The sequence below is a fragment of the Notechis scutatus genome, chromosome 3, assembly GCF_049901735.1.
Source record: "Notechis scutatus isolate UNSWTSFEM ecotype Mainland chromosome 3, rNotScu1.2, whole genome shotgun sequence".
In the NCBI taxonomy this organism is placed as follows: Eukaryota; Metazoa; Chordata; class Lepidosauria; order Squamata; family Elapidae; genus Notechis; species Notechis scutatus.
In genome coordinates this window covers 58,196,775-58,217,846 of record NC_142011.1, presented here as the reverse complement: position 1 = coordinate 58,217,846, position 21,072 = coordinate 58,196,775, and the positions used below count along the sequence as shown (strand labels likewise).

At 36.9% G+C, this 21,072-nt stretch overlaps 1 protein-coding gene across 2 annotated transcripts in view; it reads right to left on the bottom strand.

Annotated features, from left to right (window-relative positions):
• Positions 1 to 21,072, bottom strand: part of ZSWIM5 (zinc finger SWIM-type containing 5) — a 144,630-nt gene that overhangs the window by 18,211 nt on the left and 105,347 nt on the right. For both annotated transcript variants that reach the window (XM_026665767.2, XM_087960179.1), the window contains exons 2-4: positions 19,520 to 19,876; positions 9,194 to 9,342; positions 4,372 to 4,522 (exon numbers count right to left, since the gene is read on the bottom strand). In XM_026665767.2, the coding sequence (XP_026521552.2) occupies positions 4,372 to 4,522; positions 9,194 to 9,342; positions 19,520 to 19,876 (657 nt within the window). The remainder of the gene's footprint in view (positions 1 to 4,371; positions 4,523 to 9,193; positions 9,343 to 19,519; positions 19,877 to 21,072) is intronic.

The following is a 21,072-nucleotide window of genomic DNA, read 5'->3' as shown; positions in this document are numbered from 1 at the left end:
GAGTTTGACACCCCTGAGCTATGGTTATGTTTAAAAACCACAATCAATTAGTTGTAACTAGGAAAGTTTGTGACTCCACAGAGCTGTGGAGAATCTCCTTCCCATTTACAGAAACTCCTGCCTCACCCAGGATTTCATCCCTCAGCAGAAGTTTCAAGAAATATTGTGGCTTGGCAGCTCCCCTTCTAGGAATTGATCACGGTTTGGTTTGGTTTTGGGACACAATCAGAAAACTGTATACAGCATGCATGACATAAGGATCATGTGGATGGAGATGGAGAGCAGAACAAGCCATTTGTTTCCATTTTGATAGAAAAGCAAGTAAGAAACATTTTGCTCCTCCAGCTCCTGTATCAACCGGAGGCAAGTTAATGATTTTTTGCATTCCTTGTTAGAAGTGTGGACTTTTCTTTTTAAAAGTGTTTTAGAGTGCTTAGGGAACGAGTGGCAGAGTAAAAGAGCCCTGAATCTGTAAATAGCTACTCCCAACCTTCTCTGCTACTAAGCATCTCAGGTTCATATTTCTCAGACTGTCCCCTTCATTATGGAACTGGGGTGGTTTGGGGATTTTCTTTTTGAGCCTAACCATAAATGCAGGGCAGCCATCCTTGAGCTTCTAAGAGTTTCACCCCTCAAACAGAACAGGAAAAAAAGCAGCTTTACAGATCTCGCTTTTTTTTTTTTAAAGTTTCCTAGCTGGCAAGCCTGCTCCTGAAGGGCTTCTTTTCCAAAGCTGGCAGTTTAAAGAATCAATTCTTTTGATAAAGAGCCACAATGCTCAGCATAGAATAATACATAGATCTGACTCCTGGGTGGCAGGTTTTTAAAGTCTTCTTTCTGGGTTTATACAAAACAACGGCTCTCAACCTCAAACTGCTGGGAATAAATGGCCGGGGATGGGAAATAATCTAATTGCCCTGTTCCCTTTGCATGCTCTTCTGAAATATGGTTCCAGTTACTGCCAGGGGAAACAATATGTCAACATAAGGATAATATATAAAACACGGATCCGGGTTCACTAGACATCTGTTGGGCATATATTGATATTTTCTGAAATTCTAATGAAAACAGAATGAAACATGTTTATGGGATCATGAATGAGTATTTGTTTTGTTGTATAAAGGCATCAAAGCAATATATTTGAGATATTTTGGGTTCTGATTACTAATGCTGTAGTATGTTTCCCAGATGGCCTAACTGATCTATAGCATTCCCATTTTATCCTAGTTCTACCTTCAAATATGCATGCTTATGTTTGCACAGGTAGTCTACAACTTGCAATCAATCATTTTATGACCTCTGAAAAGTTACAAGGGCCATGGAATGGGTGCTTTATGGCCAGTAAACCATCCCCAGCCATTGTAAATAGTTGTGCTCCTCACACACACACACACACACACACACTGGTCACATGACCACATATGTTGGGTGCATCAGCTTTACAATCTCTTGCAGCATTCTACAATCACATGACTGCAATTTGCAATGTTATTTGTCACTTTCTGGCAACTTTTTTGCTGGTTTCTAGCAATAAATGCTCTTTCAAAAAATAGGTTCACTTAATCACCACTACCTTTGCTTAATTTCCATGGTGAAAAAGACCAAAAAATTACAACCTTAATGACTTACAACTGGATTCTACGGTTATAAAATGAGGACTACTTTTACAGAAATCTACGCTATGTTAACCTTTAGCTATAATGATTATCCTGTGTGAACAAAGCTAGTTGAATCTTTGCCTCTCCTCTTGTTCCATATTAATTTCCTATGTATTTTTTAAAGTTATTTTCCCAATTAAATGTGTAGAGTCCCATAAAATACCCAATTGGCATATTTTTCAATCATTCAAAATCTCAGTCACTACTGGTATTCATATAGTTAAAACTGGGTAACCTTGTATTTTTTGAAAAACCAGATTATAAATGAGTAAAGGATACAATCTTAAATTTTTCACTGGAGAACCACAAAAATAGTACCTTTAATAGCAGAGATAATATTGTTTGGGTATAGAATAGGAGCACAGTTCTTAAACCTCACTGATCCCGCATGTATGACTAGAACTACACACAAATATTCCGGACAATACTACTCAAGTGTGGATATGTGTCTTTAACTCCTCTGCTGTAAAGAGAAACTACCCCTTCCATCAGGAGGAAGAACAATAGTAACTCTAGTAACAACTCAATTAAAAAATACAATTACTTCAGTTCAAATGTAATGCCAAAGAATTACAAGATCAAGCCTCCAGCTGATGCACTCTTCTTCTTCTTCCCAACTGGTTTCCACAAATCACAGTTTGCCAGATTCTAGCAAAAGGGCCAACAGAGAAATAACTGAAGCATATCAGCTTCAGGCTTGTTTCATTTGATGTTTCACCTGAAACAAGCTAATTTTCCCCACATTTTGTTTTCTTCCCCATTCTGGTCTCCAGCTGTAAACAAAATAAAGGTTAAGCTGCTCAAAGATTAAGGTCGAGCTATAATCCAATTGTTTTCAACTTAATTAGGATCTAATCTTTAATATCACTGCAATGGGATTAAAGCTTCAAATTTTCTCAGTGACGGTAATACCAGCTTTCCTCTTGTGTTTCAGCTGGGAGAATCATGTGAGAGCATTTATTTGGAATTTTCAATGTCTTGATTTGATCAGAAATAAAAACGTTCCTTTTTCAACCCCTACCCTGTTTATTTAAATTTACAAATCAGGTCATAATTCTGAGACTTTCTATTTGAGCATGAACTATTGAGATCATTTTGAATGTACAATTGATGGTGAGGCAAAGTTAGGTAATTTTGTTTTACCAAGCTCACAAATTGTGAAACTATGAGCTGGAGAAACAAAGAGGATATTAATACTAAGGAGGAAGGAATGAAAAACATAAACAAAACCATGAAGAATGTGGCAATAAAGATCAGAATAATTAAAGCAATGGTTTTACCAAGGGAATATCTGGTTACAAAAGTTGTACACAGAGAAAGAGAAAATAAAGCAACAAGTAAATGATGGGACTGTTTGCCAAATATAATGATAAAAAACTCTTTCTTAGTTCTGTATTTCCAACCAGGCATAAGATTTAGATAAGCAGTTTTACTGAATTAGGAAGCCATACATACAAAAAAAAATTTATGCGAACACATAGGAATCTTGCCTTGTGTGTTTCTATGTGTATCAGTACCAAGGTACAAATCCTGGGTTCCTTTCTTCTTCTTTAGACTATGGATTTTTGGGTGTACTTGAAGCATTCTGCCGTCTACCCCCAAACTGCTACTTCTGGTGTTGATAGGAGCACATGCAGAGGGAGGGAAGGGGTCACTTATGTTATAATAAAAGCATGACTGGTCAATTGAAACCTTCTCCCATTTTTAAATGTGTTGAACGCACACCGAACACACACTTAAAAAGGACAGGACTTTGATCATTGGTTGTACCTGCCACTTTGAAGTTGTTGTCATACTCTCCCATGGTGGCAGCCAGTGTGAGAATCGGTGTGTGTGTGTCTCTGGCTCACCAATCAGTAAGATCAGTGGGTAGGATCAAAAACTTTGTTGGAATATTCAGAACTGCCAGAAGTTATAACTGATCAAGATGGCAAGCATTTGTCTGTGCAAGATTTAAGCTCCATTTGATGCATCTAATGAAGTTTAATCTCATTTTAAGTTTCAGATGTAATTATGCATTGTGATTATTCAAGAATGGAGATGAAAACTTTGGAGATCCATGCCAAGGGCTACTGAAATCTTTAAATGATGTACCACTGTTTTTCAAAATGTATGCATCCAACATCAATTGACATCCTAGATATCGATTCTCAATGCTGAGTCACAAGCTAAGGTCAACTATATTATTTCCCTAGCAGTCTCTACTCAAATTACCATGAATGCACAAAACCCAGAGATTCAGGCAAGTTCTGGGTATTAATCTATTTTTATGAAGTTGATGAAAGAAAAACTTTTTTTTTCATATTAAACTTTAAATTCCAGTGCAAGCATATGCCCTGGGAAAACAGGAATATTACTTTTAGCAGAGATTATAAATCACTTATAGAACATATTTTTTGTATACAAAATTTCCCTATATCCCCATTAGAAAGAATCAATTAGCAGATAGTGGGAAAGGTTAACTTTTTTTCCTATTTTTGAGGAGAAAGGCTCATTTGAAAATGGACTTTGAACCATTCTCTTTCTCTCCTTCCCTCCCACACACACACACACAAAAACTCATTTACTAACTCATTTAGCCTATAGTCTGTAGTAATGCTATTCCCAGCTCTGTATGGTTTCCAGCTGCCACCCCAAGTCATCTGCTGTTTTCTTGCAGCCTTTCTGATCTGAGTTCCTTCTAGCCTCAAGCATTACAAACTGCTGGACTTACCCAACTCATCCCACAGTTGTCGACATTTGTCAGTCATGCCTGTTCCTTGTTGTCTCCAGAGAGCAAGACGTGGATCTGCCATGAACTGCTCTGTTATTAGCGTCAGCATCCTAGCTCCATTGGAATCTCTCATGCGCAGCATTTCACGGACCTAAAATAAAAAAGGAGGACATGTAGACTTTCAATCATATAGGTGTTGGATTTAAGGGTGACATGAATTAGCTTCTACATGGTCTTTCATTTTGCCCAGAGGGTGTCCCACCATACACTTGGAGCTAAATTACAACTCCAATTATCCTGATCATGATGGCTGCAATTGATAGGAATGGAGATAACCAGATTTTTGAGGGGTGGGGGTGGGGATTATGTTCTTCTTACAAGATGATAAAAAGCTTGCCATCATCAAGCTGCCTACATGGTTGTGAAAATGTCTCTAAATGTCTCTCTACCTTGTTGAACAAATATCAAGCTATTCAGGCAAGCCAAAGAAATATTTTTCCCTGAGAATAAGAGGCATGCAAAATCATTAATAAAGAATATGATAAGCCAGATGGTGATTTTTATAGTCTTCAGCCAGTACAGATTGAGCCAGATATACTCAAATCATGATCCCCATTTCCAAAAATGATCAAATCCAAATGCTTTGTGGATTACTGAACTTCCAAATTCCCTCCTCAAAAAATACCCTGGAATGTGGGTTTAGATTATGAGAATTCTTGTAATCAACTTGTCTGCCTTTACTGTTCTATAATTTGGGGGAGAAATGCGTCATGGCTGAAGAAACAGATGTTTCACTTTAGACCTTGAATCCCTCACAATGATGGATTATTAAAAATCATTACAAAAACCATTCCAAGTAAAATGTCTAATCTTGTAATCTGATGCAAACTCTATTTGAAAGAAAAAGGTTTGGTTTAAATGATATCTAAGACTTTATAGAACAGATTTTTGAAGTGAAGTGTGGAATCACCATACCTGGACATTTTCAAATAGAGGAAGGCATATCCTGCTCAAGAGATATAATTGCTTACAGAATTCTATTTATCATTTCTTGCATGCTGGATTCTGCAAGGGAACTTATCACTAGATCTAACTAGAATTTCTCTAACACACTAGGTTCTAGATTAATATTTTCTCAAAAAGTATAATGCTCAGATGGAACATTTTAGAATTAAGATCAAAGCATACACCAACAATATCCTTTACTTTGTATGAAGTATAAACATTTATAAAAGAAGTTATGGGAGTCAGTGGCTATTAGTCCTGATTATGGTGTAACTGCCTATAAAGCTATTTGCAGGGAGGCTAGTGAACTTCCTTGTAGTTGTCCAAAGTGAGAATAGACTGCTACACTACATGGAAATAGGTTCAATCCAGAAAGGACTGCTTATATCCTTAATTATATAGATTGACCTAAATACGATTAACTAACTTTCCATCTATCTATGAATGACTGATATAAAATTGCAACAATATATTTGGAACAGTTTTAAAAAGAAATCTTGCAATTATGCATACATACAAGTATTTCCTGCCAATTCTTTTAAAAAAAACAACTTTTGTATACCATTAATATTTTGACCATCTTGACTGCACTTAGCTATGAAAAACTAGACATTAATGCTTATGGATTAGTCTCAGGTCATGTAATTTTTTTTTCTCAGAAGCATACATAGATTAATTCAATGCAAATATCTTTATATAGTTTGTTGATCTGAATGCTTATACTTTTGCCTTCAATACTCTTATACACTGTCTACATGCTGCTGTTCTGTCCATTCATACAGTTCATATTGGTTATATGTATTCATAAGAAGGATTCTAGGTATTCCTTTTTCATGATAGTCCTGTGACAGAACAATCTAATCTGCTACATTGTTCAAACTCTGTTGATTTAGAATAAAAACTAGGAGCATTGAATTCTAAGTAAAAGTAGTACATACTTCTAAAAAACCCTTCAGCAATTGCTTTTAAACCACTTCTATAGTCACTTTATTTTAGCCCAACTCACTTTATAGGATTCTTTTTTTTTTTTGTAAATTTTATTTGAGTTTTCACAAAAAAATAAATAAATACAAATAAAACATCTTTTTTGAAAGTAGCATAATCCCGGGTTACATTTCTTTGTACAGACACAAATTCAATTTCATGCTCATTTTTATGTTCTATTCCATATCTTATTACTGTTTTACATTTTCTACATAGCTTCTCCCCTCTTTTAATTTTCTCAATTTTATTTTAATTATCTCATCTCAATTCAAATCATTATATTTATACTTTTTGTCTGTCCTGTTTCAATTATCTATTATCTTTTCTCATTAAACAAAGTTTCTCCTGTAGTTGCTGATTGGAGTATGACACCTTTATATCTTTTAAGTTTATCTATTTAACTCTTATTTAGGCTTCAATATATACCTTAAAGTTATAACATTCAATATAATACATAACTTCCATTCGGATTCTGCTTGGTACATTCTTAAAATACACACTATATTCTTAAAAAAAGAAAAAAATTATAAATATATGTAATTAAAACAACATATTCCATTCCAATTCAATTCTATCATTAATGTTAATATTCATTAAAATCTTAACTTCTTTAACATTACTTTTCAATTAAATATCATACTTCTATGGGAACAGTTATAAGCTTTCCATAATTAATTCCCCCCCTTCACTTATGTTTTATAAAACATTAACTAATTAAAATGTTCCCGTCCCTTCCTAATTCAATTTTCTCATTTATTTTATTTCACTTATTTTGTTCACAAACATTTCACTAAATTACACTATTTTATCCCTCATTTTAATCATACATTGTTTCCAATTTTCTAAAGTTATTTCTCTTACTAATATAACAATACAATCTTATGTACCTTTACAGAATCCCTTTTTCAGTTAAATTTTCACCCATTATCTCTAAATAGGCCCTGTTTCTCTATATCTTGTTTCGGTCCTTTGTAACTTCTTTTCCTTTCCTTCTTCCCTTTCTTCTTCTCTCTCCCCCTTTTACCCCCTTGTCTCTCTACCTCTATTTCTCTCTTCTGTCCCCTCTTCTGTTGCTTTCCAGTATTATACTTATTTTTTTAATTATTTTTCTTTTCTTTGGTTGTTTTTTTAAGTCTTAAATTCTCCATTCTCTTTCCCCCCTTTCCTTTTTCTTCCCCACATAGAATTACTTGTTCATTAAAGATGGCTTCTTCTTTGTCCCAGTCTTCTTGTTTTGCAGACATTTCTTGTTGTTTCTCATAGTTCCAAATCTCCATTTCTAAGAATTGAAAAACAAAGCCACAAGAACTCCTCCCTTCTTGTGCATCTTCTTTGTACTTTTTAAGTTCCAATTTCAATTCATCCAGAAGTAGTGCCATTGTATAAATTTTTAAACAACCACCCAATTAATTTTAGTCATTCAAATACAATAACCAAGAATCCAAAGATCACCAAGTAATCCAGATACACGCAAGCTGTTTCTTTTTGCTCTTTTTTCCCCACTTTCTCTTCCTGGGGTTCTACTGTTTAGTTACAAAGTTTCAGTTAAAATGTATCTTTTAGAAGTCTTGTTGAAGTTTTACTGTAGATTCCTTTTAATTCCAGGCAGTCTCCTCCCTCTTTCCAGATCCTGCCCTTTTATTCTTTTTCTCTCCTTTCCTGCCTATGAAAAAAAATTTAGTGTCCAGAAATCTTTATTATACCTTTGACATTTTGTTTTATTTTCAGCTTAATTGCCTGTTGATGTCAAAGCGGATTTTTCCGATTTCTTATTTAAGTCTCTTAGTTGTCAGTATAGGGAAAGGGAGAGAAGAAAAAAAAAACAAACCTTTCCCTTTTCACTTTCCTTCGCTGCTTCAGACTCTTCTTTGGGAACGATGTTATTTTTTTTGTAAGTTTATATTCCAGGGTACCTTAGTTGTTGCTTTTGCACTTTAACCCGGTCAGCCAAAACTTTCACTTCTTATCTTCCTCCTGCACATTCTTTTCCGGTCGAGTTTTTCTTTGAGGTGGCTATTTCTGACCACTGCTGTAACCGCCTTCGGGAAAGGGAGTAATGGTCAGCTGAGGAGGAGAGATGCGGCTCTCCTCAACCCTGCTGGCGGTCTCCCCCCTCTTCACCACCTCTATGGGGTGGCTTAACCCCGAAACCAGCCGGCTCGGGGCACTCCAGCGGCGAGCCCAGACCGAAACCGCGCACGATCGCGGATTTCTATCTGTCACCGAAGGAACTCAAACCGGAAGCCCCTTTATAGGATTCTTGTGGGGAATTATTTAAAAAAAAAACCACTGCTGCTATCAGAATCATAAGCAAGTCTTGCTTGTTCAGATGGCTTTGTATACGGTAGCATTTTTACTCATTATAAACAATATTGATGAGGTTGTGCATGTTTCCATACATGCATGTGCCAAAATCCAGCAATGGAGAAACACACGGTTATATGTTCCACTTTTGCCACTGTTACTTTTCTATGTTACAATCTTTTATTAAAACCAAAATCTCTACTGCAAAGGTTTGATTGATAAATTTCCCTTGAGTGAAGTTAATCATTAGAAAGCACCAAAAATGTCTATCCAAACAAAATTTTCATAAGTGGAAATACCTAATGATAAGCTAATTGCGAGTAAGATATAATATTGTTTTTGATTCCTAGTGGCCATCATACCAATGCAATTTAACATGCCAGTTCCAGTCCATCTTTGGAAAAGACAGAACGATATAATCCTAAATGTTGATTTCACAGAGAAAAGAACAGCAAGTTGAAAGAATATTATAAAACTTCAAGGGTAGAAAGTTTTGCAAATGTGACAGAAAAGGGAATCTATGTCTCACCTTAGCGAACATGGAATTGAGTTGCTTCCCAGAGCCATAGTACCCTCCTTGGGAAAGGAATAGCTTCACCTGCTCTCGAACCTGTTCCTCATCCAAATGCCAGCAATTTTCATCATCAATACTGGCTCCTGCAGTAGGGTCTGGAGCACCTATGGCAAGAAAACTCAGCTGTTAAAAGAAATCTTCTCCATGGCTTTAAAAGGGCAAAATTGCCTATTATCCCTTAACCCTATCATATAGTAAAGCAGGGCTGTCAAACTCCCGACCCACGGGCCAAATGCGTCAAACACTAGCCACACCTACACCCAGTTTAGCAAAGGGGAAACGCACGTCGTCACATCACCATGACAATGTGAGTTTGACACCCCTGTAGTAAAGCAACGTTTCTTAACCTTAGCCACTTTAAGATGAGTGGACTTCAACTTCCAGAATTCCCCAGCCAGGTTCATCTCAAAGTGGCTAAGGTTAAGAAACTCTGCTGTAAGATCTCCGTAAGTAGAGAACAATTCCTGGTGACTTTACATATCCATGCAAAACAGAACTGGTTTGCCAGTTCATTTTCCAGGATGTCCCTTAAATTCCTAAATTATCTTTGGTACTCTATGGTAGTCTCCTATCTAAGTTATTAGGCAGGCTCTAACTACTTAGTTTCCAAGCACAGGCAGGTTCAGCCACCCATGTGCTGAGATATATACAAAAGAAAAAATAAATAAATAAACAGTGTAGTACCACAGTATTTTAATTTTTTTTTAAATCAATATTTATTCTTCAGTACTTTTGTTTTCAATACAGAACAAACAAAATGTAGGGTTATGTTTGTATAATTGCAGTAGAGCCAAATAAAATACTGTAAAGGTAGTAAAATAACAAATAATAAATAACAAATAATTATTTAAAAAAGAATCTGAACAGCAAGGGAGAAATTTCTCTATTCTGTCCTAACAGGCTTGACACTAGTATTCGTCATACTAGCTCCTACAGTAAGCTAAAAACAAAGTAAGAACCATTGCCTTCTTTGTTGTTAAAAACTTTATAATGCATCACTTTGGGTGGAAGCCTTAATATCTAACATGAAAAGTCTCCCTAGATCAGTTTCCCCCACTGAGGCCCTCCTGGTAAATTTAACTACCAGGCAAAGAAAGTCCAGTTTAGATTCTAAGATGATCCAAATGACTCCTACCAAGACTTCTACTTGGTCTTCCTGTGCTGATCTCTAAACAATTCATATATGACTACCTTTCTTGGGCCTCAAAAGAGAGAAGCTATCTCTCTAAAGCCATAAACTTCTCAAAGACAGCACACACACACACACACACACACACACACACAGTGTGTGTGTGTGTGTGTGTGTGTGTAAGATTAAACTGCTGAACTCAGAGAGGCTTCACATAATGTTTGGAGATTTCTATACAGAAGATAACCATTCTTCTGACACACTTAATCTTAGCTATGTTGGCTATTTTAAGAATGACTCAGTGAGGATTACATGAAACAGACTGAAAGCAATGAAAGCCAGTGATGGCAGGGTCGAAATAAATATTATCTTCAACAGCTTGAGGATGATTTCTTTCTATCAGTGAAGGAATCAATATTGTTACTATAACAGAGTTATCTGTCAAGGATTCCTTTGGCTAGCGTTACCAGATATCTGAATAGGCAAAGGAGGACATGAACAATTGCAAAGGAGAACACACTGTTTAACTTTCTTGGCATCCATTTCAAAAATTACAACAACAAATTGCAAAGAAATGTACTTAGGCCAACATGTACTGTATATGAAATCACTTTTTCCACCATCAGAAAGACTGATTTTTCTAATCACAATATTTTCCAATAAATCTTTATTTTGAAGAACAAATGCTAGCAATAATATAGAATTGGTGATGACATGCTTTTCAATTTTCACCATAGAAAAATATGGCAAGTCGTATGATCTACTGGTTACAGTGATCGTTGAAGGGGCTGGATTTAACCCGATTGCTGAAATCATGAAATAAATTTAAATATTGTAAATTTAGGGTATTAGTTTGTTGACAGATACAGAAAGAAGCAATTTATAAGGTCACAATACATAAAATAAAAGTTTGGATGACTGCCATTGTGAAAATAGTCCAAAAATACCCCCACCCCCAAAGAAACCAAGACACTCAAAAAGCTGGACAATATTTGATTTTAAAACATGTCTGCTGGATGGAAGACATGAATTCAAAAATGAGTACTGTGTCCTCCTTTTGCTTGATGTCTCATAATCCTACCTTGGGTAGCATCTTAAAGTAATTAATATTTGTTATAATGAAACTCTGGAATAATAGCCTCATTGACTACTGTGCAAGCCCACCTCAAGAAAGAAGGGGGGAAATAAGTAGACAAAGATGCCAGTTTATCATTCAGCAGCTTTGAGAAAGCCTTCAAACTTTAAAGAAGAATTTAGTGTTTTTCAATTCCTGATCCCAAACATGGTTTTAGGTAACAAACTGTTTCCTGACTACTGAATCTTTGGGATGGCACAAGCATCCATCCCCTAGATAAACTGGTAAATGGGATTTTTAAAAAACCTTTCATCCATCAGTAAGAAAGAACAGAAGAAGGCAGGGGAAAAATCCTATTTAGCCAGGAACAGCTGCAGTAATTTCTGGAAGCCATTAAATTCTATACATGTATATACACTTTTATGTATATTATTGGTAACATGCCTACATGATTTTCCACTTATGGATGAGGTCAAGGAGAAGTTAGTAAGACTAGACTTGGACTTAATAGGTTACTGACTCCTAATCATTTAGAATCCTCTTGCTTTAATACTCTCTAAGGTGTTTTACATCACTTTAGATAACTACAGCCCTGGAAATAGTTAAGATTTACTCTTGCAAGCTACATTGTCTGTTTCCACACTTAAAACTTTTAAAGGTTTCAGCAGAACGCTTATTAAGGTAGAATAACCGTGTCCAAAAAGCAGACTCGTTTCTATTTCCTAAAGCTTCAAATCCTTTTTCTTGTTTCTCGATGTCTTTCCCCCTAACACAAAACAGTCCAATAAATGCAAACATTTAGTGTTGCTTACTTTTCAAGCTTCAATTTTGCAGTGGTGCAAGGCACACAACTGGTCTGTAAGAAGAGCTGACTGCCTCATTGATGTGCTTGTAACAATGAAATTTTTCCTTGCAAAGCATCTTAATGCTAAGCAAAAAATCTTTCTAAAGTCAAAAGGAGCTCCGCTATAAAATGAGAGATGCCAAATTGATGAGCATTTCCCCCCCATTTTTTGAAGCCACTAGAAAAATAAAATTTATGCTTGGAGAGAATAAGGCAATATTTATAAGGCACTCAGCTGTACAGAAATTAGGAAGCATCCCACATTGTTACATCGTTGTACTCAACTTGAAAAGCTAAGAAAAATATATATATCCTGTTTTCTTATCACTGAAATTCTTCAATGGCAACATTATAAAGACAAGCTGGCAATTGCTTCTATATAGAAATTATCAACATTATCAATCTGGATGTCTGACATTAAATAACAAAAAATAAATAAATCCTATACTGGCTTATGCAAAAGAAGAGAAAGAAAAATCCTGGGTAGAAATTTCAGTTAGAGATAAACCATGGTGCCAGGAACATGCAACTCCGACCTTAATCCCATTTCTCTAATGTTTATTACTACTCTTCAGTGAGTTAATAGCTCATAACTGGAGTGAGGAGACATGGCAAAAGACAGATGCAGCCCTTTCCAACTGGAATTAGTCAACTGGATTTATCCTTGTCAATAAAGCTCCTTCTCTACAACCATTAAGAGAAAGCTGGCCAGGAAATGCCTACTTTGATCCTACTCAGAGGCAATTAGCACTCTCAAAATAAGCAGCATTGTGGAGCAAAACCAATATATTATAATGATGAAATTAGAAAAATCATATTGGAACTGTCCCATCAAAATAGAAGCCAGATGATTCATAAGAACTAGACGGCAGAGCAATAGGGCAAAGCAGTTTTGCAATCGATAGGCATTTGAAAGTAACAGAATAACAGAACTGGAAGAGACCTTGGGTTCTACTAGCCCAACCCCCTGATCAAGCAGGAGACCCTATACTGTTTAAGACGAATGGTTGTCCAATCTCTTCTTAAAAATCTCCAGTGTTGGAGCATTCCACTACTTGTGGAGGCAAGTTGTTCCATTGATTAATTGCTCTATCAGGAAATTTCTCCTTCGTTCTAGGTTGCTTCTCTCCTTGATTAGTTTCTATCCATTGCTTCTTATCCTGCTTTCAGGTGCTTTGGAGAATAGATTGACTCCTTCCATATCAGGGGTGTCAAAATCGCGGCCCATGGGCCAGATGCATCATGTGTTGGCCCTGCCCCTGCCTGGTTTAATGAAGCGGGGAAAAGTTCCAATACGTCAAATGATGACAACGTGATGACACGAGTTTGGTACCCCTGCTCTATGTCTACTCTAATTATTATCTAATTTAACTCAGGGGCAGGCAACCCATTATTCTGCAGATAGTTTGAATTTAAATTTGTATCAGCCTCAATAAGCACAGCCACTGGCAAAGGATTTTAGGACATGTTGCCCAAAACCTTTTGACTGCACTGGGTTATTTGCCAGAATTTTCAACAGCCAGTGAAGAGGCTTGACTGCCAAGCCTCAGGGTTTGATTTGTACCTTGGAGAAAAAATGCCAGTCTATAATTATCTCAACTTTCAGAGCATTCACTGGGTTTTGCGTAAGCAGGAAGACTTTCACTCAATGTTCAAGTCATTAAAATCTTTCTGGCCACCATAAACCATGTGCAATTGAAACATTTCCCTTAGCTTTCTTCATTACTGATTTTATCCTTACGCATACTAGTAACAATTATTTGGTTTACAATTGTCAGACAATGGGAGGTCCAAATATCTGTCAGCTTTGATTTTATTTTATTTTTAAAGACTAGTCTTTATTTTTAGGCTGAGCGCAACTGGATTGCTTTTCTAAACAAAGGAAGAGTAAGAAAAAAGGAAAAGAAACAATAAAGTGGTACTTTGGTACTCAACGGCTTTGAGACTCATCAAATTTGGTACTCAACAAATTTGGATGCGAAAATTTTATCCCAGTACTCATACTTTGTTTGGTACCTCAATACACAAGCTAGAGTTGTTTGGTATCAGCTGCATTGTGCCTCACTACATTATTCCTTATAGGAAAAAAATGTTTAGTACTCATCTTTTTTGGTACTCGTCATGCTGTCCAGTACCAATTGACAATGAATAAAAGTTTTCCCTCTTTATGTTTCTTTCTATATTCCAAAATAAGGAACTCTTATATGTATTCCCAGTTTTATCTTTTAAGCCTACTATATTAATTAACCTGCAATGGTTCTTGCAATTTATGAGGTGAAAGCTTAATAATCAGTAAATTTAATTTCACTCTGTATTAAAATTTTACAGAATCTTTTATTATAGTTCTTTGGGATGGTTTAAATCAGGAGTCCCCAAACTTGGCAACTTTAAGACTTGTGGACTTCAACTCCCAGAATTCTCCAGCCACCATAGCTTAACACAGCTGGCTGGAGAATTCTGGAAGTTAAAATCCACAAGTCTTAAAGTTGCCAAGTTTGGAGACCTCTGATTTAAACAGTGATTTAACTAGATTGACATCGTTGGAATCAACTATTTTCAAAGGAATTAATTCATTCAAGCATTTCCTTGAGGGTGGGTGAACTCTAATGTGCCTTTACTAGAAACACCCTTTTCTTAACCGCAGCCTTTCAATGAATTTACACAGTAATAGGTAATGTGAATCAAAGCCAAATAGAAAGAATAGAGTGTGTGCACGGGGAGAGAAGAGAGATAGATACAGGCATTTAGTAGTTCACAGCTCAGTATCAGAGCTTTTCCCTGTCTGGTCATTCAGTTTTCCATGCTGTGGAGAAGTTTTTCAATAGAACTTCGTGGGTGGAAATCCCCAGAAGTCTATTATTGCTGATACCACTCCACATCAAGGGAAAGAGAGAAGTGCTTTCCAAAATTATTTAACACAAAGGGAGATTACAATGAATAGCAACTTTCAGACAGAATTTTGCAACAGTTGATGCCTAGCAATGGAGAAACTTTGCTAGGAACAGGAAAAATATATCACAGAAAGGAACAACTTTGTTTAATACCATATGGATTAGTTACAGATAATCCTCATACAGTGACTGCTTTGTTTAACAATCATCTGCAATTATGACAGTGATGAAAAAAATAATGTTGTGACCAATCCTCATGTTTATGACTTTCACAGGTCTGTTAAGCAAAGGAAAGTTGAAGTAAGATATAAGAACGTTTATTTAGTGATTGTTTTGGCTAATTCCTGGTCCCAATTGTCTTTGCTAGATGAGGACTATCTGTATTTCTAGCATGGGAATGAATAGCTCTTAGGCTTTGGCAGTGATTGGAAAAAGGTCCTTCATCAACGGGTTTTGTGGGTTAGTCACACCCAGAGAAAGAGAGAGAGATGTTTGTTCCTCATGGTGACATATATATTGATTCATTGAACAAATTTATATAGTTGCCCAACTCACATACATGTGACTCCAGGAAACATTAAAACCCATGACAAAAACCACCCCCTCTCCCAACCCACCCCCCAATGGCAGCGGTAATACAAACCACTTGATGGGCTCTGTGCTGTCCAGACAGTATATAGTGAATTGGGATAGTTAATTGGAAATTGGGAGCTGTCCCCTTAAGGAAATGCATCATGGGAAATGTAGTTCATGTCACATCTGTAATCCTGATTGGTCACTGAATTGACCCTTGGTTGGGTTGGGGGAGTTTCCGTTATTCTTGCTTGGACCCCAGCAGCAACATGCTGCTTTGCTCCATTGTTATGGGATGATTTAAAGACAGAACAGGCTCCAGTTCCATTTGGGGATTGTCTTCAGGGCCTTTGGAAAAGCAGTAAGTATGATAAATAGCTCATATATTTTGGAACGTGTCTTGCCATGCCCAGCATAACCGATCATAACAATAAAAGAAAAGGCTATTTACAATTAAAATATTTGGAGTTTCCACTTGGTGTTGACCTATGATTGGCAGATCAAAGTGAGAAGACTGGGATTTGCCCTTGTGTGGTATTCCCCTTTGGAAACTTAGTGCCCAACTCTGCATTATAACTACTGCACAAGATCAGGCAGCAATTGTGATGAGGATGGCTTTTGTACCGGTTTATGTTGTGTGCTACTTGCACACATTGCTAGGATTTATTGATTGATTAATTAATTAAATGTATATGCCAGTCGTCACACTCTGAAAAATGACTCTGGGTGGCTTACAATTAAAATCATAAATATAAAACCATTAAAAACATAATTAAATAAACAAGAAGCAAATGATAATATCAATAAAGGGGTGGCATCTTTCTCAGTTAACCATCACATCAACCATCTTCAAGATTGAGCACCCCTATGAGGATAACAGGCTACCTGGAAGAGTTGCCGAGTTATTTGTAAAAATAATAAAGGCAGGATACAAACAAACAAACATTTTAACACCCTTCCAGAAGGGCAAAAGGATAGGGGCAGACCTCACCTGAGATATTCCAAAAGAGGTTGGGCCACAGCAGATCCTGCCATCTGAATCTCTTTGAGCAACAGGATCTGCAGCATGGCCCTCCTGCTGGAACGAGAGGGGTGGACTAATACCTTTGGGGTGAGGTGGTTCCTCAGATCACCTGGCCCTGAAGGGCTTTAAAAGTGATAACCAACATCTTGAATTGGACCTGGAAGCAAACCGGCAACCAATGCATCTTTCCTAACAGCAGTGCTTCATGCACCATCCAGGGGTGGGATTCAACCGGTGTAACTACCGGTTCCATGATTACATTTTGCGCACACATGCGTGCCTGACGCACACTGTGCATGCATGTAAAACATCGTAAGCTGTGCTGCCCAGACAGCTGATAGTTGAAAAAGCAGGAAATAAAGGACAGGTAAGAGCCTGGGTGGGCGGATCAAACAGCAGCAAACACAGAACCGGTTCAGTGTCTGCTGCTCTTCAGAGCTACTGGTTCTATAGAGTCGGGCAGAACCGGTAGCATCCCACCCCTGGCACCATCCAAGGTGCAGCTAAGGCTGTCAGCACCACTGCATCCTGTACCGGCTGCAGCTTCCAAATACTCTTCAAGCACTACTACACATTGCAGTAGTACAAATGGGAGAAGACCAAAGTGTGATTGACTGAGTCAGGGCCTCATAATCCAGGAAAGGGCACAACTGACGCACAACATGAAGTTGTACAAAGATCCTCTTAACAGGAATCATGAGTTCAGGAGGACTTCCAGGTCCTGCGCACTGGGTCCATTCTGGTATAGAGCAACTCCATCCAGAACTAAAGATGATAAACTTCCAGATCCTGAGACTCCTGTATCTACAAATATTCCATAATTGGGAGATAGATAATCAAGTACATTCTAGTTAACTCACAATGTGTGTTGCATGGATTTCCACTGAAATTCATCCATGGAGCTTCAATTAGTCCACAATAAAGCAACATGACCAATGACAGGCACACATTGATATGCCAATATATCATCAATATCTATGAGTTGCATTGATGGCCAATTTGCTGGCTGTCAGCTATAAAACCCTAGTTATTTTAAATAACTAGGTTTGTACCCATCCAGTACAATCAGATAGAGAGGGGGTATTCTAGCTCCCTTCTATCAAATAATATCAGCTAGAGGTACTCTAGAAGTGTACCTTCTCTGTTATGGTGCCTGTCTCCCTAATATATCATCCCCCCGAGATTTGTGCAGCTTCCACTCCACAGAAGCTCCACAAGTTTATGAAAACATGGTTGTGCTCCTAGATCTGGGTTAGGTTGGTTGTTGAATACCTGGTGGATTGCTTTGTGTTATGTAACATGTGTTTTTTCTGTTTACCTGTTTTTCTGTTTTTTAATTGTTGCCTTTTAATTATTAAGCCTTAATTATTCCCTTTCTCTAAATTATTAATTAGAGACCCAGTTTGGCCTAGTGATTAAGGTGCCAGGCTAGAAACTAGGGGATTGTAAATTATGATCTTATTTCTGCTTTCCTTTGCTTAACAGACTTGTGGAGGTCGTAAATACAAGGATTGATTACAAACTTATTTTTTTCAAAGGGGAAAAAAAAGCAAGATGCTATAAGAGCCAGTTTGGCCTAGTGGTTAAGGTACCAAGCTAGAAACCAGGAGCCTGAGTTCTAATCCCACTTGAGGCATGAAAGCTGCCTGGGTGACTTTAGGCCAATCACTCTCTCTCAGCTTAACTCACTTCACAAGGTTATTGTTGTGAGGAAAGTAAGAGGAGGAAGGAATATTACATTCACCTCCTTGAGTTATTTATAAAAATAATAAAAGCAGAATTTTAAAAAGTGACGATATAAACTGATCTACATAGGGTTGAACTGTGGAGTCCTTGTTGCTCCCCAAGATTGGTTATTTGCTTGCTGATGTTTCCGCAAGCAATCATCCCAGCTCAAAGAGCACAAAGGACTCTATAAGCCGATCTGTCAACTCAAAATAATTAGCTGGAGTCTAAATTGAGAATGTAAAAAAAAAAATATCACTCAATCTCACTTCAATATACATAGAAATAGCAACCACATCTTTTCTGACATCAGGGTAACAAGCTTCTGAGTACCTTCTGTTAGCACTATGGCAGCTGATATATCCCCACACAGTAACATATTCAGGGCATTCGACTTGTAAAGCTCAGTGGTTATAGAAAAGAAAAATTGAACACCATTCTCAACTTTCTTTGAAATGTGAGCTTTTTAAAATATAGTCGCTTTGAATCAAGTTTCCCTTGCACTTGGCTTTTCCAACAAGGCAAGCTCCATATGTGTTAGGAGAACCACTCTCATCATACTGCCCACATGAACAGATTGGAGAAAGTTAACTGTTCTCGTCTATCAATGCTAAGAAATGAACTTTCAGAACAGAAATATGGTGCTACTTTATGAAAAGTGGCTAGCTTCTCTCCTTGTTTATGCTCTTAAGCAGAAAGTACAAACATTTCATATAGCCTGACAGGGTCCAGACAGGGTCCACAATTTAGAGTCCAGAATGTTAGATACTCAACCCAGCATTGCTTGTTGTTATAAACTTCTTTTCCAGAAGAGAGACAAACAGTTGTGACAGCCAAAATCTTTTGATAAAAGATACGAGCCTGCATACAATTTGTCAGGGAGCTGTAAAGATTCTATATTTTAAAGCATTAAGTGATTCAGACATTATAAACCTGGTGAGATTCTTCTCCTCGTCAGGTGTGTCAAGAATGAGCATGTTTTTATAATATGGGAGATTTATTTCTCCCTCATTGACTTACCATGCACTTGATTGATTTCAGAGTTGGAGGACAAGATTTCATCAGCCAATTTCTGGGCTGTTGGGAGCACTTCAGTGTGGTGGGCCGTAATCAAATACTGGACAAATTTTTGGAGCTGGTCCCTGTTCATTTGGAAAAGAGTCTCTGAAATAGGAAGACGGAGTTTGACCTGATCAGGCTTGCGAATCCTATAGAGGGAGAGTGCCACAACATGAGCACAATAGAAAATGTCTTTGTTCCCACAATCACATGTCACAGATGTTATCTTGCACCGGTCAAAGCTGATGGCCACTTTGTAGGTCATTTCTGGTTCAGTTGCAGTTGCTGCTTCTGTCACAGTGCCACTCAGGTGGAATCCTGGAAAGAAAGAAAAATAGATTACCAGGAAGGGATCTTTATTATAACAGACCACTACCTAGTTATATTCATTTTCATAAGATGTTTTCAGTAGTTCTCCCCAACCTGGTACCTTTCAGGTGTATTGGGCACATAATTCCCTCAAAGCCCAACCAGAATAGAAATATCCATAGCACAGGTTATACTCCTTTCTCTCAAAATATCAACATATAGTTAACATTAAAAAGTATATCTATTGATGGATGTTGCTTCCAGCTGAGCAGCCAATATTTTGGATTTGGGGCAGTTAAGAATAACTATAAAATGCAAGAGCCATGAGTCTGCACAATATTCAATTTGTTTCTGAATCACAAAAGCTCCCATTGCCCATTCCAGCTTAACTTGATTCGGAATGCAATTTTATTGATATCTTATTAGAGGTAAGATACATTGATTTCAGAAGGCTACTGCCATAGAACTGTATAGAAGTGCAGCCAAGTCTTAAGTTGGCTAGTATTCCCACATGCTTACTGGGCTGTCACAAGAAAAAAATTATTTAAGAAAATATGATTTAACATATTTTAGAAAATGCAAACCTTTTAAAATTATATGAAGGTCAGATAATTATGCAAGATAAATATGATTATCAAACTGTACATTAACTTTGAACAAAGTATGCTTAGATAAGTCATATTTCATGGATGGATGGATGGATGGATGGATGGGTGGATGGGTTGACATAATTAGAACAGTTTCCATCACAATATTACCTCAAATATCATTGAGTAATCTCATGAGTCACAGATGCTAAAAAAACAGTGACAGAATACATCTAGGATGGACAGGGCTACCAGAAAAAGGGTTCTTTTGCTGGATAAATTCCCACAAATTACCCCCAAAGAAAACAAAACTGCAAAATTGATCATCAAAGCAAATCAATATTAATTATTCAATATTAATTATTCAATATAAAAAGTGGTATAATGATAAGCCACAAAAAGCATGGTGATAGGACACCATCAAAGCTGGCATCAGCACAAAATTTCAGAATACCTAATTAACAGTGCAGTTTTTCTTTTTTGCTTATAAAAGCAAAAAAAAATGTTGTCTTCTGCTTTTTTTAAATGAAAGAGAAAAGAATAGAAATAGAAATAGAAATAGAAATAGAAATAGAAATAGAAATAGAAATAGAATAGAATAGAATAGAATAGAATAGA